Source organism: Theobroma umbraticum, unplaced genomic scaffold, assembly GCF_002168275.2.
Source record: "Theobroma umbraticum cultivar Fairchild unplaced genomic scaffold, ASM216827v3 scaffold_95.0, whole genome shotgun sequence".
NCBI classification, from domain to species: domain Eukaryota; kingdom Viridiplantae; phylum Streptophyta; class Magnoliopsida; order Malvales; family Malvaceae; genus Theobroma; species Theobroma umbraticum.
Window position 1 is genome coordinate 5,267,123 of NW_018397257.1, and position 27,481 is coordinate 5,294,603.

Genomic DNA, 27,481 nt, shown 5'->3' on the forward strand with positions numbered 1-27,481 from the left:
CTCACAGGTGTGACATCAAAATGTTCAAACCTTTTAAGTAGCCTATCAACATAATGCTCTTGTGGTAGCATTAAGCCACTATCACATCTTATGATTTTAATATCCAAAATAACTTTGGCTTCTCTCAAATCTTTCATATCAAATTTAAAAGCCAAAAAACATTTTATTTGATTGACCACATCAATGCATGTACCAAAAATAAGTATATCATCAACATATAAACTAATAATCACACATTCACTATCAACAGTTTTTGTATACACACATTTATCAACTCCAACAGTAGAAAATCCATTTCTAACAAGAACTTGATCAAATTTCTCATGCCATTGTTTTGGTGCTTGTTTCAAGCCATATAGAGATTTAATCAATTTACAAACTTTGTTTTCTTGACCAGGAAAAACACATCCCTCAAGTTATGTCATATAAATTTCTTCTTCTAAATTACCATTTAAAAAAGTAATTTTTACATCCATTTGATGAACAACAAGTTTGTAAATTGAAACTAAGGCAAATAAAATACGAATAGATGCAATTCTTGTTATTGAAGCAAAAGTATCAAAATAGTCAATACTTTGTTTTTGAATAAAACCTTTTGCAACTAATTTAGCTTTGTATTTATCAATAGAACCATCAAGATTAAATTTTCTTTTAAAAATCCATTTGCAACCAATTGCTTTGGTTCCAAGTGGTAAATCAATTAATTTTCAAGTTTGATTTTGTAAAATCGAATCAATCTCATTTTGCATGGCTTTTTTCCAAAATGATCTTTTTTTAGAGAAAATTGCATCAACATAAGTTAAAGGATCATTATCTACAAGATAAGCATAAAAATCATTTCTAAAGGAAATTTCTTTCCTTAGTCTTTTGTTTCTTCTCAAATCATCATTTTGTATTTGAAAATCAATTTTATTAAAGGGTGCATGAGAAATTGTATCAGTTCTTAATAAAAAAATATGCTCAAAAAATTCAACATTTTTTGTTTCAACAATTGTATTATGATCAAGAACATCACTTTTAATACAAGAAATCTATATGCAGCACTATGTTCAGCATAACCAATAAATATGCAATCAGATGTCTTAAAACTAATTTTTCTCTTTTTAAATTCAGGAACCATTACCTTACCTAGACACCCCCACACTTTCAAATATTTTAAATTAGGAGAATAACATTTTCATAATTCATAAGGTGTCCTACCAATTTTCTTATAAGGTATTCTATTTTGAATATGACATGCAGACAATAACGCTTCACCCCACAAATTTTCATGTGCATTAGAACTAACAAGCATAGAGTTCATCATTTTTTTTAATGTTCTATTTTTTCTTTCTGTTACACCATTTGATTTAGGAGAATATAGAGGTGTAATTTCATAAATTATTCTTTCTTTTTCACAAATATCATTTATCGGTATATATTCACCCCCTCTATCTAATCTAACTCTTTTTATCCTTTTATTTAGTTGATTTTCTACCTCAGCTTTATATTTAATAAACATCTCAAAAGCATCATCTTTATGCCTAAGTAAATAAACTTTAGTAAACCTAAAATAATCTTCAATAAATGAACATAGAACTGTTTACCGTCTCTAGTCATAGTTTATTTTAGATATCCTAAGTCAGTATGTATTAAACTTAATAATTTTGATTCTCTATTTACTAAAATACAAGTTTTCTTAGTTGATTTCGTTTCTACACATATTTCACACTTATTAAAGCATCCATTTTTAATACTAGAAATTAAACCAAGTGATTGCATTTTTTTAATGTAGGGAATGCTAACATGTCCAAGTCTACCATGCCATAAATTAATAGAATCAATCATGTAAACGGAAGAACTAGCATTTTCATTCAAAACATTGGAAATGTTAAGTACAAAGAGTCCCTAATTGCAATAACCCTTACCCACAAACACATTATTTTTTGTCATCATGATCTTGTCAGATTCGAATGACACTTTCACCCCAACCTTGCCTAATAAGGCCACAGATACCAGGTTTTCCCTTATATTGGGAACATGAAGAACATCGTTCAGAGATAAGGTCTTGCTAGATGTGAGCTTGAGAAGGACTTTTCCTTTACCAAGAACTTGAGCAGTTCGAGAATTACCAAGATATATTATCTCTTCTCCTTCCCCTATTTGAGTATAGAAGGTAAAGGAAGTTCTGTTTGCACAAATATGCCTGGTAGCACCTGAGTCTACCACCCAGTCCTTCACACTGGCTATCATATTTACTTATGAAATGACCGCAGCAATTACATCATCGAACTCATCTGCTTTGACCAAGTTGACTATTGGACTAGCAGGTTTGTCATTTTCCTTTGCTCTTTTCTTGCGTTGTGCTACATGATGCCCTAGCTTTCCACAAAAAAAAACAACTATCTTTCCTTTTGAAGGTGGGATGAGGAGCTTTGGGTTTATGATCAGGTTTATAGGGGTACCTTTGTTAACGTTGGGTTTAACCTTGAACTAGGTTGGCTTTAGTTGCAACTTCCTTAGCTTTGAAGGCTTTTATCTCCCTTCGGGTTATGTCTTCAATAATGATGTGCACAATCAGATCTACAAGTAATAATTGCTTTTCCTTGTGCTTAGTTGTTGCTTGTATCCATTCCAGGATTCTGGCAGCTTCTCAATCAACAACCCAGCAACGAACTCTTTTTGCAAGTTGATTTTTTCAGTCTTTAAATCATCCAACAGTTTGTGGTATTCATTGATTTGACTCTTGATGTCTTTATCATCAGTCATCTTCCAGTGATAGAAGTTGCCAATCATGAACTTCTATTTTCCAACATCTTTAATAGTGTATTTAGCAATTATTGACTCCCATATTTACTTTGCTTCCTTATAGGAACTGTACACATCAAATAGCTCATTAGAAAGTCTACTAATAATTGTATGCATGCATACCTTATTTGCATGCATTCATGGTTCCAGCATCTTGACATCATCTGGCTTGGAATCAGTAAGCGCAAAAGCCACCCCATAAACATCAAGGATTGAAAAAATCCTCTCTTGCCACCTTTTGAAGTTTCTGCCATCAAAGACTTCTATTTTAGAAATATCTAGAAATGGTTTGGCATATGAAGCCGAAGGCATAGGAGGAACAATCAACGTAGTGGGAGCCATGTTGGAACCATTGATAGCGGTGGTGGCAGTAGGGGCAAAGGCAGTAGTAGGAATAGTGACAGCAGCATTATCGACGTGAGAATCCATTATCCTTAAGATTGTAGGAGGTGATTACAAAAAATGAGAGATATAAAATAAAATAAGTAAAATTAGAAAGTCTGAAATGTGGTATCACTGTCCTTAAGGATAATTTCTGCCCCTTCGGAGTATGAAACTCGGTGCAAAAGGACTATAGCGATTATCTTTCAAGATTCAACAGACTCTTACTTAGTAGTTTGCACAAACTATTAAGAGATGAACAGGAACAGTAGAAATAGAGAAAGAACCCAGCTATTAAAGGAATGAGGTGAAGAAAGAAGCAATGAAAGCTTAGAAGATGATAAGCTTTTGGTGTGTTGAGAGTGAAGGTGTGAGACTGTATATATAGGCATGGAGTGAGATGTACGTTGCATCAAATCAGGTGAATGTTGAACCAGATCAGGGAGTTAAGAAAAATACTCGAGGAGTTAGAGAAAAACCTGGTCAGCTACTGAAGTATCCATTGTAGAACTTGGTCAGATAAACGTTAGAGGAAAACCATGTAACTTAGGTAGAGTTTGAGTATAATTCAATCAAGGCTAAAGACTTTTAAAAAAAAATTAAAGCCAAGGTACAAAAGTTCACTTGGGCACAACCCACGTGTATATTCGCGCACAAGGGGGAGAAATCTGAAATTTCTCAAGGTTTGGCCTAACCTTGTGTGCACGTGAGCCCACTCTGTTTTCGTTGCTTGCAACAAGCCCATAGTGTGTTTTCATATATAAAGCCTTCACTTTTTAAGTATCTTGACAATGTGGGATGTTTGAACCTTATGAAATACACTATTCTTCAATAGTTTTCACTCTTAAGTACTGATGTTTGTATTACTTCATTTCTCAGGCTGGAAGAATAGAATGCTGCGATGTTAAATATGTGACTGGCATCAATGTTGCCAACATTAACTTGAAAGGTTGTCTGAAGGGTGAAATTATTGAATAATTGTATCTGATTTAACCCAAAAAACACTTCCATTTTACCCTATTCGACTAGTTATTAAGATATAGTTCTTATTGTTTTATTGGGAAAGTAAGATGTTCAAAAATTTGGATGATTAATAGTTGTAAGTATTTTCTTTGTTTGCAAAATCATAAAACAAAATATTTTTCTCTACCTTCCTATATCTCCCACAGGTCCTAAGTAATAAATATTTTTTCCCTTTTCAATTATTATCTCAATTATTTTTCCTTGTCATAGTTATTTTTTTTATGAGATTACATATCATAAGGTAGAAATTATAATCATAAATAATACATTTATGGAGAAAATCAATAAACAAATAAAATAAAATCCACATTTGAACCACAAACTTAAAATATATTAGAACTTCCTCCTTAACGTAAACACAAAATCTCAATAAATTTAATTGATTTGAAAGAAGATAGGTATAATATTAGAAAAAGTCTTTGAACTATTAAAAAAATATTCAAATAAGTTCTTATTTTTTATGACACCAATCAAATCCCTTTACTTTTAATTTAGGTCAAATAAGGCCTTAATTATTACTAATGGTTGTCTAATTGTTATTAGTCAAATGGTGCTTATTATTTTATACCCATGTGCTATTAATGTGATGGGTGAAAAATGCAACACGGTCATATTATCATATTACATTATCATATATTATGATATATCAACATATCATATTAGTGCGATGTGGCATAGAATGATAAGTGATTTTTTGTATTAATCAACCATTAGTTATAAGAACTTATTTGACTAAAAATAAAAGTATAAAAACTTATTTGAATCAAAGTAAAAATATAAAAATTTGATTTAATTAACGTAATAAAAAATAAGAGTTTATTTGAATTTTTTTAAATAGTTTAAAAGCTATTTAAGATATTATGTTATGAAGATATTTAAAATGAAGATCTAATTAATTTTGCAATGCAAGAATGAGAAAAAAAATTCTTGAATGATGTCCAATGCGTTACAAAAAGGTATTTCACCTAAAAAGGAAAAAAAAATATTAGTGAAGGAGCTTATTTTGGAGGTATCAATGGGTTGGGTTAGGTTGGTTAAACACGATTGGTATCTTAAAAATTTCAAATCAGTCAAGTCTGTCCACTCATTTAAGGAGATTCGAACCCTATTCTTTAGACAAAGAATCATATATCAACTAATGAATTAAACATTCAAATGTACTATTTAAGTTAATTTATTATTAAAATATAAAAAAATATTTTTATTTAATATTTAATTTTTGAGCTCGAATCCAACCCATTAAATACAAAACAATTCTCTGCTTTTGTTCTTTCCGGTAGTCTGGAACTTGATTGCATAAGTATTATTCATTTTCCAACATAAGCTTAGTTGTTTTGTTTTGTATCTTATTCTTTGTGTTTGTATGTAAATGTGCAATAAATGTTTGAATGTCAGAAAAAAAAAAGAAGGAAAATCTAAACACTTCCTCAGTATGATATTGGTGAGTTAATAGGGGGAGTTGACTTAACCAAAACACATATTCATTTGCCCCATTTGGTGGAAAGTTCCATGTTTCCTGCAAATCGACAAACCCAGCCTTACCTTCTTTAACATCTCTCAGACCCTCATACAGTCTTAGGCCTTTCAGTTTTCTAAATCATTTTTTCTTCATTACTAAATCAATAAAGATGCTATACCTAGTTTGCTCGCCCTTGTTATGTTACACTATTAGGCACATTATGAGAGTAAAATTCATAATTTGCAAGAAGATATAAATATCGAAAGCCTAATTTAGAGTTAGAAAAAACCTAATTTAGTTGAATTATTTAATGTCTATGTACTTGCAGTAAACTTTTTAACCTTCACAAATAGATTAAATAGTTGGCACATGCTTATTAATATAAAGAAATCTAAATTCAATGATAGCGTGCCATACAGCTAGGCAATTACTTCACCGCTCATACAGGGCCTTAACTTGATGCCTGCAACATTGGCACCACCAACGTATTTGACATCGCAGCATTCTACTTTTGCAGCCTGTAAAATAACACAAACAATCACAGTTAGTCTTGTTATTTTCTGAACCTCATGTGTGTTTGGTTGGTAGGAATCACAATTTCGTTACCCTTATTTCTTATTATCTTCTTATATAATTTTATAATTTAATTCACGAAATAATTATTTAAGACGAAATCGAAAATTCTCTTGATAATAACTATTCCGTGGACCAAGTAATAAATTGAAAAAAAAATTAAAGAAAAGTGTCCTTTAATTATTTTGTGAAATGATTACTCTATATATATATTAAAACCTAATCCTAATTATAAAAATTGTTCATTTTTCTCTTTTTTCTCTCTCTCCTCTCTCTAAATTTTCTCCACCCTTGTCTCCTCCAACAGATCCTCTGGTGGTGGTGGTTGATCTATCATTCACGGCCAAATCTAGTCACATGAAGCACCACTCTAGCACTCTAACAACTAGATTTAACCGTGGGAAGCATCTATCTATCTAGTCGTGGAGGTATCAATGCGGTCGATGGAGGAAATTTAGACAGAGAAAGAGAGAGGTATATGAGTAAAGAGGGAAATAAAAATGGAAAATGAATAGGTTTTGTCTTATATATAAGGTAGTAATTGTTAAAATTGAATAGGGTATTTATCTAATAACTTTTTTAACCTATTCCCACATATGGAATGGCCATTACCAATGATAGATAATTAAGAATGATTATTTTTTTGGAAATAATTATTTTATAAACCGAACGCAATCATAAAAGGAATAAAAGAGAATATCTATTCTATTTCTTGCAATTAAACATGTCCATGAGATTTGAGATTTATAAGTCTCATCATATGGTTTAGTAAGTTAAGTTAATTTTATGCTGGTTCCTTGGTTAATTTATTTAATTGATATAATTCATTAAATTCTTGTATAATATGTATTACTTGACTACGATGGTGGCTTCTACTTGTTTCTATAACTTCATAGATATAAAATACAAACACAGAAGTTGGAAAGGAGGCCAACCTGCTTACGCCTTGTTGCCTGTAAAACAACATGAATCTTGGTGATGGGATCCGCAGAATGATTGCCACTTGATAAACAAGGTGGCAGATTGTGCTCTGATGTTCGACTGTATGTAGTGAGAACTTGGTTGCGTTCAGTATTCTTGACAGATTCTAAAAAGAAGAGACGAGGAGTTTGGCAGGGATCATTAGAGGGAAGCCGCGTGTCAAACATGTACAACGGAGGCCTAACAGATTTCTTGAACGGTGCAAATGTCTCAAGGGGATTCCTTAGAACACTCCGAGGGATTATGTTTTCATATGTAAGAACCGAGTAGCCCCATGACACTGAGAAAGTCCAGTTGGTTGGCCTGTGGTAGCAGATTGTTTGTTGTAGCAGGCGAGATTGATCAAAGCTTGCAGCTTCCATGAGATGGTTAATCGATTCAGAGCGGTTCTTGGAGGGGAAGAGTGGGTCTATACCGTCCAAATGGTGAAGTGAGACAAGAGGAGACTGAGTGTGAGACGATAGGAGACCTGATATATCACCATGTAAATCAATCTGCAATATTTACAAGATTCCAAAAATGTACAATAAACTTCAGAAAAACTTTTATCTAAGGATATGATACAAAATCCAAAAAGGGATGGGAAATGGATTATATATCACCAGAAGCCATTCGATTTTAACAATTTGAAAAATTATATTCCCCGAAAAACAAACCCTATGAAAGCGAATATCATAAATGGAAGGCGTTGATTACCTGGTGAAAACCCTTTTCGATGGTGAGATCAACTCCCAAATCAGCCAAACAAGAAGACAATAATTGATCACTAACACGCAAGTGAGGGTATCTCTCAATACATTCATCGATAGTGGGCGCCAGTGCTTCTACCAAGGAGTAGCTCAAAGCATAACCACCTCCACCATACGCCATATTGAAGGAGAAGTCGAAATTAGACTTAATAGCCTCCGAAGTCATCCCAATGTAATAATATTGGGTGTGATCGTATTTTCCTAGTACCTCAACCAAATTATGTACCAAAAAAAGAGTGTCATCATCCCCCATTACATACCATCTCACTTTTTCGTTGTCTCCTAGCCTAAATGTCTCCAGAACTGAACGAAAGATACGAGCTGCTTCAGGAACAACAAGCTTACGATGCACACTTAGCTTCTTGACGTCTTCATTGACCCGGAATGGAGGAAGAGACAAAGGCCAAGGCAACAAGTCTTTTGCGGGAGGTGAATCAAAAAAAATATTTCCCCTAGTTTGATTTGATCGCCACCAGGCTTCAATGTATGGTTTTCTAGACTTCCAGGTCTTTTTGGAGCTGACTAATATGAACTTAATGTGGCTAATGTCTGTAGGAAAGTTGATAGGAGAAGTGCTATTATTATCCGGTGAAGTTGACCATTTGAGTTCAATGGGATTAAACAGACCAAAAGATTGGGTACAATTTTGGGTATACAGGAGAGTTAGAAGCAAGAAAAAGATGGCTGAAATTACTACAGACATGCAGGAACTTCCAAGAGATATATATCGAAATTTTTGTGGCAATGGAGTTGCAGAAGACATTGGAACTGGTTAGGAAAATGAAAAATGAATGGGGCAAATAACATGCATGATCTAATATTAATCAATATCTGAAAGAGGATTCTTAACATTTAAGTTTCCATCGATTTCATAATAGTTTAAAAGAGCAATTTTTGCATTTTTAAGTTACCTAATCATGTGCAACTCCATAGGTGAAATAAAATGATGAATTGGGATTTGTGCATTTGCTTATTGAAAGGATCAACAGAGCTTCGAATCAAGGATAGTGGGCCGACCTTTTCAAAACAAAATTTAATTTGTTAATGAAGGTTTATTATTTAATAGGCAGCTTTATGTTCATTTTCTGATCTCATGTTAATTTATTGAAATAAATACATATTAATTATGTTATATTTCATTATAATTATTTTTATTGCTTTTAACTTTTAGTAATTTGTTCTACACTCCTATTACGGTCTTTGTATTAGCTTTTTAGCATCGTATTATAGTTATTTATAAATATTTTGTTGCTTCATGTTGAAATATTGAGCCAATTTTGAAAACAATGAAATAGTACTACTTGAAAACAACATCCCAAATGAAAGAGACAGAAAGGGAATAGGCTGGTAGAAAGGAAACCATGCATTTTCCCTGTATACTGTGAAATAAAAAATAAAGAAAAACTCAGACATCTATCCAATGCTAGGATTTTTGAATCTATATACTCTGACAAATTTTTTAAATGTAAAATACTAATATGCCTCTCTTTATCTCATATTGATACACAAATATACTCTCTTAACTATAATTTTCGTTATCATCAGCAGAAAGGCAAATACATAGTTCCTTTCTTCAACCTCCAGGGGAAAACTCTTTTAAGAGTAGACACTAATACTATGATAAAAAGTTACAGCCATTTCAATTTTGAATTTATCTTTCCCCTTCCTACAATGACACTGAAACATATGACATGTATTAGTTAGAATTCCAACTAGAAATGCTGAGGCTTAAGTTTGGAATATGTTCTATAAATCCCGAGGACCATCAAACGACTGGGTCTTCCTCAGATTCCAATGAAGGCCATCGTGGATGCTGCGTAAAAAATCATTAGTAGAGTCAACTTGACATGCTGTAGGAACAGGCCAAGGTGCCATACTGCACAAAAGAGCATCCCCAGCAGCCAACTGTTTTCTGTCCTTGCCATCAAATGATGCCCAAGCAGGACTTCTGCTATTAAAAGGCACCACTATTCGCACTGTTACATGCTCAGGCAATATCAGAGGTCGAAAGGATAATGAATGTGGACAAATTGGTGTGAACAAAATACCAGGGACCTGCAATTATAAGAGCGTATGAGCAATATATATTTTTAGTTATATGATCATGATCAGGTTCTGAAACTAAACAGAAAAACAAGTGGCAATAAAACAACATTATGAAACACCTATGATAAAATAGCCAGTGTTATGTCGCCCAATGTTCATTTAGAAGATCTCCACAAGCAAAAAAAAGAAAAAAAAGAAAAATAATACAATTCATTTGTCAAAGATGATAAACAAACCAAGAACAATACTCCATTTTTAAGTAACTACAGATTCTTTCACCCTCTCATTGATACTATCCATTTCAAAAGATAATATTCCACAAAAAGCCCACCTTGAGCCAATTTTATCCATAGATGCCACTGCCTTGAGCCATTCTTCACAGCTTAGCTGACTAGAATCAGAATTAAGTACAGCACATGTAAATTTTGTTTGACATCTCTATCTCAAACATCTTCTCTACTTGCCTTGCTGCTATCTATAACTTCCACAAAATGTCAAGTTTTAGGCTTCTTAGTATTACCAGGCATTTGTCTTAAACTTTTTCATTCCAAATATTTCATCTCCTAGACATCTAATTTGATTGAATAACAATCTATATCAAGAATTACTGATGCTCTGAAGGATTAAACTTTCCAACCAAACACTCAAAAATGTTCTTTTAATTCGTTAACCTTGCGGTTAAAATGAGTCCTGAATTGGGTAATCTGTTACTCCAAGAGAGCCCTGAAGCATTTGATATCAGCCTTATATCCCTCAAACTGTTGCTTCCTGTCAGTGAACATCTGGAATTCTTTAAAAGATATTATACCATAACATATGACCAGATCTAAAGCACATTTGAACCTTGGTCTATGCTTAACACACATCACGCATCATGCACGATACGAAATTGACTTCATCAGGGTCTTATTTTTCACGAGGAAATTCCATGAGGATCCACCCATCCCAAAGTGTTATTGGGTAGGCAGAATAACAGAGAAACCATTTAATAGAAGTCCACACATAACCCAAAATTATAATTTGCAGAAAATGACTATTTTCATTGTCATTATCATTGACATTTACTTTTTCTTATAACTGTTGTTATCATTATTGTACAATCTGCAAAGCATACTTAAATACTGTTCTCGTGGACAGTGGCGTTATCATCATTTCTCTACTGTATAAATAGACAAAATCGTTGCTTGTTCCACCATCAAGGAAATACACTAGCCATATCGTCTAGCAGTCTGAGTTCAAAGGGAATATACTCATCTAATTTCCTTTAAACAATTTGTTTTGCTTAATGCCCTCATCACATGTTAATTGTTCATTAGCTCTTAAACTATAGCTTATAAGTAACCATTTAACTAAAACAATGCTTCAAGGAAGCTGAGCAGCATTGACTAGCTTGAAAAATTTTAAGTACTACCATAAATCTTTGTTTGAACATAGTACCATTAAGTATTATATTCCTAGAAACCAGTCTATATGGAAGCAACATATTAAAATTTAAGTCATCTGACAAGTTCTTATGTTCTTTGGTCAGGCATGAATTTTCAAATTTGATGGCAGTTATGACAATATCAGAAAGTACCTGTGGATGGACCATTGATCCGCCAGCTGCCAATGAATATGCAGTGCTACCAGACGTTGTTGATAAAATCAAACCATCCCCTTGCACGCATGTGACAAACGAATTGTCACAATAGCATTCCAGATTTGTGAGGTACGATGATATCCCACGATCAATCGTAACCTCATTTAGAACAAGAATAGGCTCTTCTGTGTCGTACTCATTTTTAGCTGCATCTCTAACAACACGGCACAGCAAGCGGTGTCGTAATGTTATACTGATAGGTCCCCTCAGGACAGAATCAAGGCATTCTTTGTAATGTTCACTATCTAGAACAAGTCAAAGAATATCCTCTTTAATTCTTGTAAGCAAGTTAAAAAGCATTCTCAATTTAAAATCCCAAAAGAATGTTCAAACAACCACTTTCAATCATCAATTCATTCATCTTTCATTAAAGAAATACTTCAAAAAAATGAAAGGATACGAAAAGGAGTCATAAAGCCCAAAGACCCTAATGAAAATGGAACAATTGGAGGAACCGGTCCCTTGAACATTGATGCTGCCTGCAGAGAAAAACAGATGACAAATGCTGCTAAGCATGAATTAAGAAGAAATTAAAAATAAATAACAAAACAACAAACATAAGTAGCTCAGAAGAAATTCAAAGGGTGCAAGATTTATTTGCATTGATAAGTTCTATTCCAAAGATTTCAGTCATGTTGAAGAACCTGTCTCCATATAAAGACTTGATGGTTTAAAACTTTGAAAAACAAACCCAGGGATGGATTCAGAATGATGTCGACTAGTGCAGTTTTGAATTTCATAAAAACCACCAAAAACAAACAAAATACGTATTTTTTAATTTCATAAAAATGAAAATAAAATCATCTTAGAAAATTTATTTTTTAAAAAAAGCACAGAATGGTATTTTGTCTCAAGCTATCAAAGTCTTGAAACAAATATTTCAACTCACAAACCTTCTTTATTTATTCTAATTGCTTTTGAAAGATCATAAGTTTTGAGGAAAAAGAAGTTTCAAGAAACTAACAATCACATAGCTTTACGTATAAAATCTGATTAATATGGACAAATAATTCTCCTATACACAAGTATACCTTACACTTTGGGTACACTAGAGTAACCAATTATCCATATGCAATTTGTTGCTTCCAATTTAAGAAGGGGCAAATCTTAGTATTTTTAGCATTATTTTCAATAGTTCTAATATTTCTTATAGAATTTCAGAGGGCCAAGGGGGTTCTATGTGGATCAGTCCCTTAATGAATCCATTTTCAGAGTTGCAAATTTTCAACATCAAACAAACGATTAGAACCATGAAAATCCCCATAGTATTGGGACGGAGATGTGCATTACTAATATTAAGAAAATTTTCCCTTTCAGTGATGACAAAAACATAGATGTGCTCAAATTGAACAAGGTTGCAACTTACAAAGATTGTGCAGCCATGAATATATGTATAAGACTTGTCAATGACAAATGAAAAAGTATTTCAAGGATACATCAGCTGAAACAACATGAGCAGCAGAGAGCCACTGGTTTTTCATATTTTCTACAAACCAACCCTCCCCAATTTAGAAAAAGGTGTCTCAGAATCAACAGCATAATGCAGTCAAAGTTAGTTTTACTAACTTTCCTTGTATTAATGCATGCGGTTTTCCAGACTACCTATCTCTTCTCATGTTTCCAGTAGGCTCTAAAGGGTACTCATCATTAGGATGGTACACCACAAGCATCAAAACCCAGGCGGAGGGCACAAACATTTAACAAAGTTTAAAGTCCCTCATAAAGATATGTAGAAAAAAATAAATGTAAATGCCATCTGTTCTAACACAAAAAGTGATTTGTACAAACCAAAGTTCGATATTCTCAACTGTAAATGTCGTTTGATATTCTCAAAGGTTTATCATGTCATTAAAAAAATATGAGTTCAATCAAACTGAGACAACATACCCATAGAACAGTTCCATCGCCACCAAGAGTTATCACTAGATCAACTTTTGTGTGTAGAAGCAAAATTTCCCCATCTAAAAAGCAACATAATAAACTAGTAAATAAGTATATAAAAGAAAAAGTTACATGAAAATATACAATAAGATACATGATAATTAAAAATTAAATACACAACCATCAGCTCCAAATTCCAATAAGCGCTGAATTTAAAAACAATAACTTTTAGATCTTATTTTTGAAATTTAAACCAATTTAATTAAAACTATTAGATAGCTCAAAATACTGAATTTAAATTCCATTCTATAACCAACTTTATCTTGCAATATTTATGTTACATACATGAAAGTATATATTACTGATAGATCATAACAGAACCTGAGGAAAATAAATTATAACAGTCTTAAGAGGTAATAAGGTCCATGTCTAAAAGCTTTAAACATGGTTATAACCTCTAATAAAATGCTAAATTCCATAATAAGTTCTCCCTTCAGCTCCAAATTTCACTTAGAAAATTGTGAATTTCAATTTTCAGTAATTTAAGCAGTTCACTTAAAGGGCTATTAATAAAAGTGCATGTTCCAAATGGAATGATTTTACATGATTTTTGTCAGTTCTTTGCATTATGATATGACCCAGAATATCGTTAGTAGTGGAAGCCAGAAGGCATATAAGTGAATACAACAAAAGGAGGCACTTCATTTTGTTTGAAAGAATTATATCAGAAGATAATTGACATTAAGGACAGCAATTCAAATTGTGTTTGTTGGATTGGGTTGGATAAAATTCAGTTCAATAGATATTTGGGCCAAGAATAGATCTGATTTCCTTAAGAACAAGGCAGTCAGATAGGATTGGCTCTTAGTTCCACAAACGAAAACATTTTTAGTTCTTTATTTTTAGTTTTTTTTTTTCACCTTTTCCCCTTAATTTTTGTCAAAGAATTTCAAATGAACACTATAATAATTATTGGGACAGGTTAGTTAACCCAATTTCTAAGAGTGGACCTGATCCAATTGGATCCATGAAAAACAGGAACCCAGAAGAAATTAATCGGACACAAAAGGTTGTGCTCAGGTCAAGTCTTGGGTTGCCAACCTCAAATGGCACCCAATTATCTTTCTATTGTTCCAATAAAATCAACCCTATTCTAGCCCTAATTGTTGAGTTCTAATTGCCGTAAACCTTTTGGCTACATCAGTAAGATCAAGATTCTTCATCAAAATATAAGCCGCTTTGGCCTAGGGAAGGTGTCTTTCGGGTTAGCAGGTCATTAGCATAAAAATTTTAAGAATTTATTAAGGTTTGGCATTTTAGGGGTATTTTGGTAATTTTGGATTTACCAGAATGGGCTTTAGACATGGCTGTTGGGGTACTTTAGGTTTAGTTGAGTAATTACGGTTTTATGTGAACTTTTGTTTATAATACCTGTGCTTTTTTACAAATATTAGTCTAGATGTTTGAGAGTTCTACTTAGAACAAGCTAATATTTTCCCATTTACATCTCTTTGTATTGCATATTTAATACAATTGATTTATAATAAATGCTTTCTTTAAGGAAAATTCTTGGAGAATTTTTTATTAGAGAAAATAGAGAATTTCCTGCATTCTTTCTTCTTCTTCTTCTTCTCTCTTGCTACAATGTTCCCAGCTTACTGTTTCGCAGCATGGAAATCTCTTAAAACTACTTGTTTCTCTTGTTAGCAACCTAAATCCCATTCTATTTCCTGTGATTTTTAACTACAAGTAGAGAAACAGGGTATTGACTATCTAATAGCATAAGCAAATCAAACTGAAAATGAAACAAAATAACCACAAAGACTTCTGAGTCAACAAAACAAACCAGAGAATTAAACATCAATATTTAAAGCTACTGTACAGGCAGCATCGAAGATATAATGAGCCAAGGATCAGATATTTGATTCATGAGGAATTAGTTACTAATGTAAAAGCAACGTCTTCAACAAGCAGAATTTGATTAAGCATCAATGAATAGCTGCTCACCATCTTTCCATGTTTGTACATAGTTGAAGTCAGATGACTCTGTCAGAAGCTCAACTCTCACACGTGGTTCAACATAAATGTTTAATTTTTTCTTCTCTTTCAACCATCTGGATTAAAGATGAAGAATGAGACAGATAAAATGAAATATGCAATATAAGAAAAAGTTTTGGCCTTTAAAAGTCACGCTGGCATGCAAGAGTATAAAGACAATAGCCAACACGGTTAAAGAAGTTAATGCAAATGCAGAGAACTAAAGTGACCAACAATTAAAGTAGTGTTGAAAAGCCCTCAGAATAATACGTATAATACCAAGATATTGGAAACTTTATCTTAAAACATTTGATATCACATAGGCTCAACCAGCCCAAACACCATCACCCTATAATCTAGCAGCAAGAACTAGGAAATCCTGCAGTGCCTTGTTTTTTCAAATAATTAGCACCTTTAATTTTTAAGAAAACAATCAAAAGCAGAAATTTCTTCACAAAAAACATTTGCTCCGACCAGGGTGGTCAAGTGACAGTGCAATCTAGCAAAAGCACCATGCAACCCTCCAGGCCAACTGCCCTGACTTAGGCATGTGCCCTTTAAAGGAACAAGCAAAAAAAAAAAAAAAGGCATGCTTAGTCAAGGTCCCCTTTGTTTTCTTTATTTTCTATCTTCTATGAGTTCTATTTTAAATTGAAGGAAAAGGACAAAAGATGTGCCACTTTCAATAAAAAGAAAAAGGAAATATTGTTTATTGATAATTTGTTGTTCGCTATGGAAGTGAGAGTTTGAACAAACTTATTTCTCAAACAGAGTTGATAGCAATTTCAAGTATTGGGTAACCTGCAAAAATATTTCAAGGGCGCATTTGGACTGAGGGATTTGAAAATTTTGAAAGATTTTGAAATGAAAGCATTTTAAAATGCATCAATTTAATATGAAAGCATTTATAATTGTATTATCTGAATGACTATTTTTTAGAATGAAATTTTGAGTATTGGAATTTGATAAGATAAAAAGGTAATTATAGAAGAAGAATAACGATATTAGGGTGGAAAAAAAAAACAAATGCAATATGGGTGTCCTTAGATTTGTAAAAATATATAGATATTATAAATAATATAAAAAATTCAAGAACATCATTTTAAAGTAAGTTTCTTTAGTTAAAATTAAAGAAAGAAAAAGTTGTTTTAAAAAAGGAAACATAATAAATGTTGATATCATAATAAAAAACCCAAGGAAATTTACAAATTCCACCTCAAGAGGTAAAATTTGAAATGACATATTTGAGCCTTCAAAATCGCTCATCCAAATTCCAAGAATTTTGATAATTCCAAGTTTTATATTGCCGAACAAAGTAATTTTGTTATTAAAATTTTTAAATTCCCTCTACAAATGAATTCCCTCGAAATCCCTCATCCAAATGCACTCCAAAGAAACTAAAACCTTTTTAGCTTTAAAGATAGCAAATACATTTAAGAGCATATATGCATCTAAACTTGGATGGCTCCTAGTTCCCAAAGTACAGTCGCATCAAACAAATACGACAGGTCCCAATATTAAACCATAGGGCATGGATGAGTCATTCAGGGAAGGCACAGAGAACAGAGATGGCATAGTGTTCACAAGCAACTTACACAAAGATCAAAAAGCAGGATGCAAAAGAATCAATTCCAAGCAAGAACACAAGAAACTCTAAAGCAAGTGAAGCACAATAAAACACGAATTATTTTGAATGTCTTGAAAAGATTTGCAGTGATTGGCATAAGACTAAAAGCAAGTTGCGTGAAAACTCACATTCAGAATTGCACAATGTAAAACTAGTTATCAATTTCAACATCGTACCTGACCATTTGTGCACAAAGAATTCGAACAGAAACTGAATTCGGTTTTGTCAAAATAAGCACAGTCTGTGGGTCAGATTCCCACTTCAGAGAAATCTGAAAAGAAACAAGGATTCACTAGATGACAGATAGGAGGCACAATAAACAAACATATTCTAAGAGAAGATACTAAGAAACAAAAAAAAGCTTATATCAGTACAATACAGAAATGAAATTACTTATAAAATTGCAGCAAACAAAAGCTTCCTAACAGAATAGAGGAAGCAATACCTGTTTACTGCTGCGTTCTGCAGTCGTGATATTCCCTTTTTCAAAAGAGACAATGTCATGCTTGTGCTGATCACCATTCTCACCCTTGCACCACCATGAAAGTTTAAATGATGCCTGTCTCAGGAAACATAGTTTTTAATTATGTAATCTAAGCATTTATGGTGGTAATAACTTCACAGTCTGTAAATTGGCTATTGTTTCTTTGTTATGACTTATTCTGTATTTGTTTACCTAAAGGCTACAGCTGTAGGTACCTCAACATTAGTTTGCAAAAATGCATACATTGTTATGGAAAGAAATATGGAAAAACTGAATCCTGAAATAAGAGCAACAACATGAAAGGAAAGCTTCCCAAAATTTTGTCCAAACAAAACAAATAACATAACAAACATCAGGAAATGGTAAAATTTAGACAAAAGATCAAAACAGACAGGTGCTAAGTGTACAAGACCGGAAGAGAAGCTAATTGATTTAAAGTGGAAGGCTAATAAGAAAAACCAGTACCTTTCTCATCATCTTATTATGATCCCCATTGGAATTGGAATCTGATTCTCTGTCCCGAAGAACCTCATGGGAGCAAATTCCATGCTTCATACAGCCTTTCTCAGAATGCCCATCTGGTTCATTCTTCTGTACCAATTGGTTGTTCGAGTTCTCTACCCTCCCACAATCAAAATCCCCATTATGCTCTGCAGAGAACCGCTCCGCATTTCGAGCTAGCAATTTTTTAAAAAAGTAAAAGCATTTATATGAGACTTTAAAGCAAGATACAAAGGTCAACACATACAAGAGTAAGAAGTGCAATAGAGAGCCATAATCATGACTATGAAGTACAGGAACTTAGTGCTCCTCAGAGGAAGTAAAAGCATATAGGACCTAAAGTTACAAGTTAGTCAAACGTATTCAAAAGCAAAAAATGAGAATGAGAACAATATTGATTAATGGACATGCACAAGCCTAAACAAATAGGCTTGCCATAATTTTAAGAATTTCACAGTTTTAAGTCAGGTTCCTACAGCCATATTTATAAAACTTAAGTATGGCTGTGAAGCAAGGACTAATCTGAAGTGCAAACCAAACCCCTCACCCCACATTTCTCAAACGTCGACACAGAAGAGTACTGTGATGAGGACAACATTCAATGTCTCCTGATCATATATTTATCTCTCAAAATCAGATGGGTTTAAGCTGTTTCCTAACGTTTCTACAGATCCAATATACCTTTCCATATTTGTCTATAACATAACAGACCAGTTTCTAGTCCAAACAAAGCAAGTATCTTGAATTTTCCACACAAGCATAATTCCTCCCAATATTTAACATAGGGACGAACACAAGAAACAAAGGACACTTGACATCTCAATAGGAGCAATGCACAAAAAATATCTTTATCAATGATTTATATGGAAGATAAATTGGAATGCCCCACTAAATGATATCTTTTGGAAAGTCCAACAATTTTTCTCCTGCCTAAAGTGCTAGAAGATTTCTGATAAAAGATCTGCTACATCCCATAAGAATTTTCCTGCAAGAGGTATACCATCAATCATAGGCTTGACATCTGCAATCCATACAACAACAGAAAGTAAATCTTTTTCTTATCATTTTCCCCTGACCCAGTCTACTGAATGCCATCATGATCCACGGTTGTTTTTGCTTTTCAGTGGTTCCAACTTTAGATAACAACATCTATTTGAAGAAGATACCAACTATATAGTGAAGAAGAAAATCTTAAATAGGTGCCTCAATCAGCCAGCTTCCTATATTGGCCAGAGGGGAAAAGAATAAAGGAAAAATGAAACATAAAAACCAACAACTGCAAGTTGGTTCAGCAATATAAAATGTAGGATTGGCCAGAAAAAGATAGGGTTCACAATACGGTACTTAAAGAAACTCAATCCTATCCAACGAAATCTATAAGGGGAAAAAAAATAAACCTGAAAACCACTTTAATTACTTTTACTCTGATTCTGAGAGGTCATGAGCTAGACCATCAACCAAAATAGGCACTGAGAGTAAATATTCACATGAGAAGGTTTATTTTTATAATCAAATAGTCAGTGTTTTCTTGCCAGTGGGTTAACGTGACTAAAACATAAAAAAATTATTAGAAAAAACATTGACCTCAGACAATGGCTTCTGCCAATTCAGGATTGAAAAGAAATAATAAGAAATTAAAATAAAACTAGTTGGAAAGGAAACAATTAATGACTCGTATAGTAGTAACAAAATTCAATATGAAATGGAGAAGCAATAAATGACAACAAGAACTTGAACAGATTATTACAGGGGCATTCCATAAAAATAGTTGTAACAGAAAGCACACTAGAAATTTGAATGCCAGATACACCACAGAAAGAAAGTGAGAATGGATACCTTAGCACAAAAGTAATTAGTGAAGAGCTAGTTACAAATCTATTGTATTTTAAGAATTAAACATGAATTTATACTGATACACAATGACACTTAAGACATGAGAAACAGAGACGTTTGTGCCATTCTCTGATGCAATAGAAAACCTTCCAGAGCTCTGAAGCCCAAATAACTGTGTTCAAGTAACTCGAACAGCCAATTTCATGCAAAAATGTTGAACATTTAAAATAAAAATAGACCCCACTTTGAGAAGATAAAAATATGGATGATGACAATGTCACCCAAGTGAATGATTCAAGTCAATTAAAATTTACAACTAAAACTCTTAATGCGTATGCTAAGGTATGCTATATTACTAATATACGAGTAGAACTCTAAGGAGTAATTACCATCCCCATTTAAACATTATCACAGGGAAGATTAACTGCATAGTTTACACCTAATTCGCTTCACTTGACGAACATCTCCAGAATCCATTATCCTCCGCAAGAGGCCAAGGGCGCAACAACCAACCTTTCACTTGGCTTCCATTTCAGAGAAAAAAAAAATACATTTCTTAAACACCCAAACCATTTCATTTCCTTCTAACCATTTATACAACTCTAATAGAGCTAATTGTACCAAAGACTTGCATAAGCATCAGATAAACCTTTACCCATAGACTCCCAAAACTCTTGCAAGTGAATTAACTTTAACAAAGCTTTGTGGCTTTGACAGTTTTTAAGGATGCTGTGAAGTTTGCATGATAACTAATCCCAACCAGTGAAACACAATTATCACATTCTTTTAGATAGGTTGCGATGATTCTTTAATGGAAGCAACAAGATGACTGATAGTACTGCGATAGTTTCAGGAAATACCTTCCGATACTCTCTTATTTCGTTCTTTCGAAACATCCCAGGAGACAAGACATGGAAATATAATTCTTATCATTCCTGTTGCATTATCTAGAGAAGCCCGAGTCCACCAACTTTGAAGCGTTTCACAAATATTATTGCCTGATACTGGAATAGCCAGAATCTGATAATAATGAGTCCAAAATTTGATTAGCAAACTTACAAAAACGAAACAAATTGTCTAATTTGTCATTACGTGTGAAACAAGAAAACTGGAAGGTCCGAAAGCTGCTCCCACATAATAAAGCGAGTACAACTTTATCCTCCTTATGATAAGTAACTTTTATTATATAGCAGGAAGGAAAATCACACAAGACGAGTGGAGCAGATCTCCAAAGAACAAGGGGAAAGCAAAATTATTCATGAGAGAAAAAAAAAAAAAGAAAAACAAAGACATTGTCCAAATATTCAGAGTGATGAAAAGTTCTTATGATGTTTTTCAAAAATCAAGGCTATTAGAAACCTCTCCATATCAAACAGTAAATCCAATGAGAAATCCAAATAAAGTCTTAAATTTATTCCATATCGATCCAAAATATCTTTTGGACTTCGTGCTCCACAAAATTGAAGTAGAAAACTTGAGAGACACATTCATAACCAGGCTAGATTGAAAGTTAAGAAATCAATGAGGCTGGTTAAGAATGTTCTGACCAGTATCAAGTTTAGACACGAAGGATGAGAAAAGATTAGTAAAATATTGATAGAATAAAAGTCTCTTTGGCCCAACTCGAGTTGTCATAAAAAGTACTGTTGAAGTATAGCTTTTCGACAAGTGTTATCGCATTAAAATCATTTGAAATAACTTAAAACATAATTTGTATATAAACATTGCATGAAATGTGTCTACCAGCTTCACCTTGCACCTCTTTTGGAAACTCTAGTTTGGAGTTTCAGCTTTTAGTCTCCAGAAACTCACTTTCAACTTTTAAAATACCTAAATGTTATTTTTCAAACGCCTGTTTCACCTGGCTTAAGCATCTTAAAGTTGCTCAAGAAGTTAACTGGCAGTAAGAATTGCAAGTCAAATCTTGAAACAAATAAAATACATCAAGACAAAGATCCATCTAAGCAAAAGAGATGACATGAAGCAGGGTCAAGAGAAGGAAAATGGCATAATGTTCACATGTAGGGCTCACACTACAAGCAAATATTTGGAATGACCATATAGTTCCATCACAGTTATAACCAATGTAGATGGTGGAGTAGCTAATTAGTCAAAAGCAAACAGGCTTCATATATGATGTTTCTTGTTAAGGTTTGAAAAATAAGGGGTAAAAAAATGGTACTATAATATCAAATATATGCTATTAATTAGATAAAAGTAAGCCCTTTAAAGAGCATAAAAAAATTGTGAAGGCTATATTCAAAGTTAACAGTTACATTAGTATCAGACAAATGGGGATTCCATAACTTATAAATATAGTGTTAGCTAAAAATTATCAAGTAATGGAAGAGTAACCAATTAATAAAAGGAGGGTAATCTTAAGATGATTTATCATCAAAATTTTATGCAACTTATTGACAGGAGAATGTTTGGTTAGGTACTAAGTATTAACCCATTTTTCTTTTCCTATCCCCAAATATAAATCCATCTTAGTCTAATTGGTACTTCTCATGCTTCAATCAATTTAGTGTACTTCATCGAACTTGAAAGAAATATCAAGAAATCGAAAATAAAGATCCTCATACTAGTTTTCTTCATCTGAGTCAGCATGTCACTGACACCTTAACCCCAGTGAGACCTCACATAAGAAACTAGCCCACCACATGTCCTCTATTGCAGATCATAATTTCATAATTTCACTTCCAAACAACTATTTTGCAACTATAAAGTTCCTACGAACAACTATTACTTCTCTTAGCAGCCTCCAGAAGGGCTGACATGCAACTTGTCCCTGCAGAACTTTAAAATAGAAAACAGATCATGCGTTTGCCAACTGCCTGGTTTAACTTCAACTCTGTTGATTATTTTCTTTATGAAGATTATAATTTTATCAAAGGCCATAGCAACTCAAATAGGCTAATTTAACTTTAAAAGCACCTTGTCATCCTTCCTTCCTTATGCACATTTTCAATCAGGCGCATAGGAAAAACATGTGAGCAAAGATGCTTTGTTTTGGAGCCTTTTGAGGAGTATTTTAAATTACATGAGTCTAAATGGAATACCACATTCTCCAACTAAAATATGTTAGTCTTTAGGCAATGTAAGATGTATTAAATTCCATCTTAACTGGTGTTCAGTTGGAAGTCAAATCTAGTGACTTTATTATGGAAGGAGCCTCCTCCTGATGGCAGTGTCAAAGGATTTCCAATATTCAGCAAACAAATTATTGGGAATATAAAATTTCTTGCCGAAGCTAAATGATTAGCAACATCTAATTGCATAGAATCTAACTTGCAGAACACCCAAACCAGATCTATCTATTATCTAGTACCATAGCAGAATCCTCAAGGTACTAAATAGGTAAGTGGCATTAATTGAATTTGTTGCTTAAGTAACCAATAGCTATGAGAAATCAGAAACTACAGCATGAGTATTTCTTCAGTTAGTTCAAACTAAAACCTTTCAATTATCTAGTACCATAGCAGAATCCTCAAGGCACTAAATATGTAAGGAGCATTAATTGAATTTGGAGCTCAAGTGACCCAAGGTATGAGAATGCAAAAACTACAGCATGAGCATTTCTTCAGTTTTGTTTAAACTAGAAATTGAATAACATCAAATAGAAGTGGAGAGATTTTCATCACATTAATTTTTTTATTAGCATTTCAAGGAAACATACAACAAAGTTGAAAAAGGAACGTGAATACTTAAAGAAGCAAGTCATCTTTTATCATATCAAGGTTAAATATTAGCCATTAGCATTATCATTATCCATTAACCTTCTTCGGTGCATCTACTGGATATAGATATCTTGATTTGAGATATCCAAGAAGGGATCCATAGGTTTGATTAATGTGACAATAGGAGCCTTAAATTATAACTTGAAAGATGCTTTACATTTAAAATACTCCAATTAACAAACTAAGGAAAATTTTTTATTTAGTTTAATGGCATAAAAATCACAAAGAAATGTGTAAATAAGATACATGACATTCCAAAAGTGACTCATTACCTACCCTGTGCAGGGACATTTTCAAGTAGAAATATAGAAAAATAGGTGCATAACTGCTGATGAAGTGTTTTCCTATGAATAAATACATACGAACAGAAGCGAAAGTGAAAATAATTTACATGACGAGGAACATTGCAGGTGTTTCTTATACCTTCTTAATGCTTATAAGGTTAAGAGGCTAAATACCAAACATTGGGCCATCAAGAAACAAATTGTCTATAAAACAAGCATGTTCTTCTAGGAGGAGGAAGACCAATGACAAGTACAGATACAAAACAGACAAATGAAGTTGGATATACACCATTCAATTAAGCGATTGACAATCTCAGACATATCTTTTAACCGAGCTAGATTAGGTTGTAGGTATAAATCAAACAGCTAGCAAAAGAAACCTCATCTGTAGCTTTTGTCAAGTCAGGTTCAAGCTTTTTTTTATCTTGTGCAGGTCAAATTGCATCATCAATAATTATTTATGAAATACCTAGAATATGAAAGACATATGACAGAAAAGCTATGCAATTTAATCTTAAAAACCTTGACGCTCCATCTGTATATTCCTGGTTCTCTCCAGCTCATATCTACGTTTCCATTCAGCAGCCTCAGCTTGTGCAGAAGCCTTTCCTTCAGCAGCTCGTCTTAATGCCTTTGCAACAGCTAGTATCGTATGCAAAATAATACAAGCATCAAGAATGAAATAAACAACAGATAGTTCAATTGGAAAACATAAAGGCTTACAAGAGTGAAATAAACAACAGATAGTTCAATTGGAAGACATAAATGCTTTCAACAATGAAATAAACATACTTCTCAAAGCTTCTGAGAACTCTATTAGATGTTCATCCATTCCTTCAACAGGCGTTTGTTGAAGGAGTTCTTCCACCGCCTTCTCAGAATGGAAAAGAGAAAGTGAATCAACAAAACCATTCTCTGGCTTTGAGCAAGAAATACTTGCATCCCCATTTCCAAAGGAAGCCTGTTCAAAGTTGATATATATGACATTGATCCCAACCATAAAACAATATATGCCTTTTTAAGATATATAAACCATTGATGAAGGATATAATCGATGACAATGATCACAATGTACTTCATGATAATACATGTTAACTCACACAGAACCCATTGATGAAGGATTGCATCTCATTCTCTAAGGCTGCGGTTGATTATTATATTTGTTACTTGATCAAAAAAGTATGATTTTACCTCTGCACAGACGCATTTGGTTTGAATACATATTACAGTTTAGTCATTTGCTCATTCTCAATCAAATATGATTTTGCATTACACCCTTTGCTTGTACTTTATAGTTTATAGAAAAGCCTAAAGATGCAAAAAGCACGTAGAAATGCAACAATCAAATAAAGCCTAGATTAATTAATGCATTTTAAAGATTGAAAAATAATAAGTAGGTTCACCTCATTCACTTTTTTTTTTTTTCATAATTGTTCCCCGTCCAACACATTAAAAGGTTAGCAGTACCTATAGATTTAGTAATAACAATGCAAAACAGACTGCCTCATGATTCCATAAATGTCAAAAAATCTATTATAAGGAAAGAATACTGCCAGCGACATTCGTATCCAAATAAAGAGAAAATCATCAGTAACTCTTCCACGTGGCTTCTTATACAGAAATTAGAATAGTTCCAACATTAAACTTTGGTCACTTCTTCCATAAATACGTTGATCCAAGATCAGATTTAGAAACTTCTAAAAGTAGGTTGTCTAATTTGCAGCTGAAATGACTCTAACAACAGAATTGATGAATTCCGACAAAATAGACATGGAGAAAGAATTAAACACCCTTTTGCCTGTTTAACAGGCCAACACATAGTTCGGGTCAACCAAAGACAAATTGTAATGAATCAACAGTCAGAGATTACAGCAGTAATCATACATCACATGTGCATGAATACGCATAACTTCATCTCCAAAGAGTAAAATTCCAACAAGATAATTTAATTTCATAGTTTATGAAAAAGCACAAAATTGTCGGAGAAGTTCAAAACTTCCAGAAGCCCTATGGTCTGTATTACATACACAAATTCAATATTTTCACTCATTTATCTGATCAAATTAAAGTTTCCAAAATTTCTGTTATATCAGTTTCATTACCATAACCCAAAAGTTGCTCTACCAACTACCAAAAATAAAAATGAAAAAAAAATGGATCAAAAAAGATAATAATTCAGCAGCAACTAAACAACTCAACAGCAGATAGACTGAAAAACAAACCCTTATTACACCAAAGCAAACAACCCAACAAGCAAAGTCAAAAAATTTGCAGAATTAAGCATCAAAGACATGTAAACAACCCATGTAAAATATGCAAATACAAATGCACAAAGACGAAAAGAGAGAGGGAGAGAAAATTTGATTACAGTGGAATCAAGCTTGCTGGGAGACATGGCTCCGAGTGATGAGAAGGAGAGAAATAGCAAAAAAAAGGGAGAAAAGGGAAGGGTTTTATAAAGTTGTGAGAGCTGCAGCTATTGCCATCACATGAACATGTACCATAATATTGGTGAAAGGGGATTGACGTTGTGAATTCTGTAAAACTGGTGATAGTAATAAAGATCATTCCTTTTTCATCCTTTCCTTCTCCGACCCCAGGAAATTGTTAGGTAGTCAGACAATTAGAGATTTTTGGGTAGGGGCCCCACTTTGGGTGTTCCTCTTCCTTCTCCTGATCTGCATCTTTTCTTTCTTCCCCCACTTTTTTCTTTCTTTCCCTTTCTTTTTAATTAAATCGAAAAAAAAAAAACAAAAACAACTAGTATTCACTTGCCAAGCAATCTGGTGCTTAGTGGCGTACCGTGGTCTGCCTCTTGAATCTCCACGCGTGGATCCTGTGTCATGTCAAAGCTGGCGTACTATACCATCACCATCCTAATCAAGTAATTTATTAATTTGGATTACTATTTTCGTTTATAAAATTTACTTTGTTAATTTAGATTAAATATTAAAGTCCTCAATTAAATTATGCTGAAAATAAAAAGAATAACATTAGGAATTGTTGAGACTAATAGAACAAATAAGCCATGAAAAAACATTTTTGTAATATAACTATGCCTGCCAGGTAGGTTTGTGGTGACTGGAGGATGCGAAAAGGAATGAGACAGGCGGGTGAGAAATGGGCAGATGGGACGTGGACCGTGCCCAGGTGAGACATTGGGCATATTTTTGGCTGCTAGTAGTAGGAGAAAAAAGTGTCCGAGTCTGACAAATACCAAGGCAGCTGACTTTGTATTAGCTGGATGGGAACTTAAAGATCGTAATCTTAGTATAATTTGACCGAATAATAGTGGATGAAGGATTCCAGCATCAGCACTGACGCCACGGCAGTGTTATTATTTTGGCTCTGTTTATCTCCTCTTTAATATATTAATGAAACGTTATTTTTTAGATTAGAATTAACCTACTCTTAATTAATAAATGACAATAGATAACGGATGGCATTGCAGTTTTA

General features: G+C 33.3%; 2 protein-coding genes across 4 annotated transcripts; both read right to left on the reverse strand.

Moving 5' to 3' along the window:
* Positions 1 to 6,069: 6,069 nt before the first annotated feature.
* Positions 6,070 to 8,716, reverse strand: LOC110412333 (fringe-like protein (DUF604)). Its single transcript, XM_021422865.1, has 3 exons — positions 7,901 to 8,716; positions 7,159 to 7,698; positions 6,070 to 6,168 (listed from the first exon to the last, which is right to left on the reverse strand). The coding sequence occupies exons 1-3, from the start codon at positions 8,714 to 8,716 to the stop codon at positions 6,070 to 6,072; spliced, it is 1,455 nt and encodes a 484-aa protein (XP_021278540.1).
* Positions 8,717 to 9,303: 587 nt separating this feature from the next.
* On the reverse strand, positions 9,304 to 26,745 carry NADK1 (NAD kinase 1). 3 transcript variants are annotated; one of them, XM_021422185.2, is made up of 12 exons: positions 26,394 to 26,745; positions 24,818 to 24,986; positions 24,548 to 24,667; positions 20,862 to 21,005; positions 18,133 to 18,344; positions 17,629 to 17,742; positions 17,360 to 17,454; positions 15,527 to 15,633; positions 13,526 to 13,599; positions 12,039 to 12,117; positions 11,576 to 11,883; positions 9,304 to 10,008 (listed from the first exon to the last, which is right to left on the reverse strand). In XM_021422185.2, the coding sequence occupies exons 1-12, from the start codon at positions 26,418 to 26,420 to the stop codon at positions 9,700 to 9,702; spliced, it is 1,758 nt and encodes a 585-aa protein (XP_021277860.1). In that variant the 5' UTR covers positions 26,421 to 26,745; the 3' UTR covers positions 9,304 to 9,699. The 3 variants fall into 3 exon arrangements, with proteins under 3 accessions (XP_021277860.1, XP_021277861.1, XP_021277862.1); XM_021422186.2 differs by lacking the exon at positions 20,862 to 21,005 and having other exon boundaries at positions 26,394 to 26,743; XM_021422187.2 differs by lacking the exon at positions 26,394 to 26,745 and having other exon boundaries at positions 20,862 to 21,021; positions 24,818 to 24,959.
* Between the last annotated feature and the right edge of the window lie 736 nt (positions 26,746 to 27,481).

Excerpts from the sequence above, each read along its gene's own strand:
- LOC110412333 (XM_021422865.1), bottom strand. The coding sequence starts at position 8,716 with ATGTCTTCTGCAACTCCATTGCCACAAAAATTTCGATATATATCTCTT. Across the intron at positions 7,699-7,900 it reads TCGAAAAGGGTTTTCACCAG|ATTGATTTACATGGTGATAT; the intron begins GTAATCAACGCC and ends TAAATATTGCAG. Across the intron at positions 6,169-7,158 it reads AGGCAACAAGGCGTAAGCAG|GCTGCAAAAGTAGAATGCTG; the intron begins GTTGGCCTCCTT and ends GTTATTTTACAG.
- NADK1 (XM_021422185.2), bottom strand. The coding sequence starts at position 26,420 with ATGTCTCCCAGCAAGCTTGATTCCACT. Across the intron at positions 18,345-20,861 it reads AAATAAGAGAGTATCGGAAG|CTCGAAATGCGGAGCGGTTC; the intron begins GTATTTCCTGAA and ends AAAAATTGCTAG. Across the intron at positions 12,118-13,525 it reads GCGATGGAACTGTTCTATGG|GCAGCATCAATGTTCAAGGG; the intron begins GTATGTTGTCTC and ends TTTTCTCTGCAG.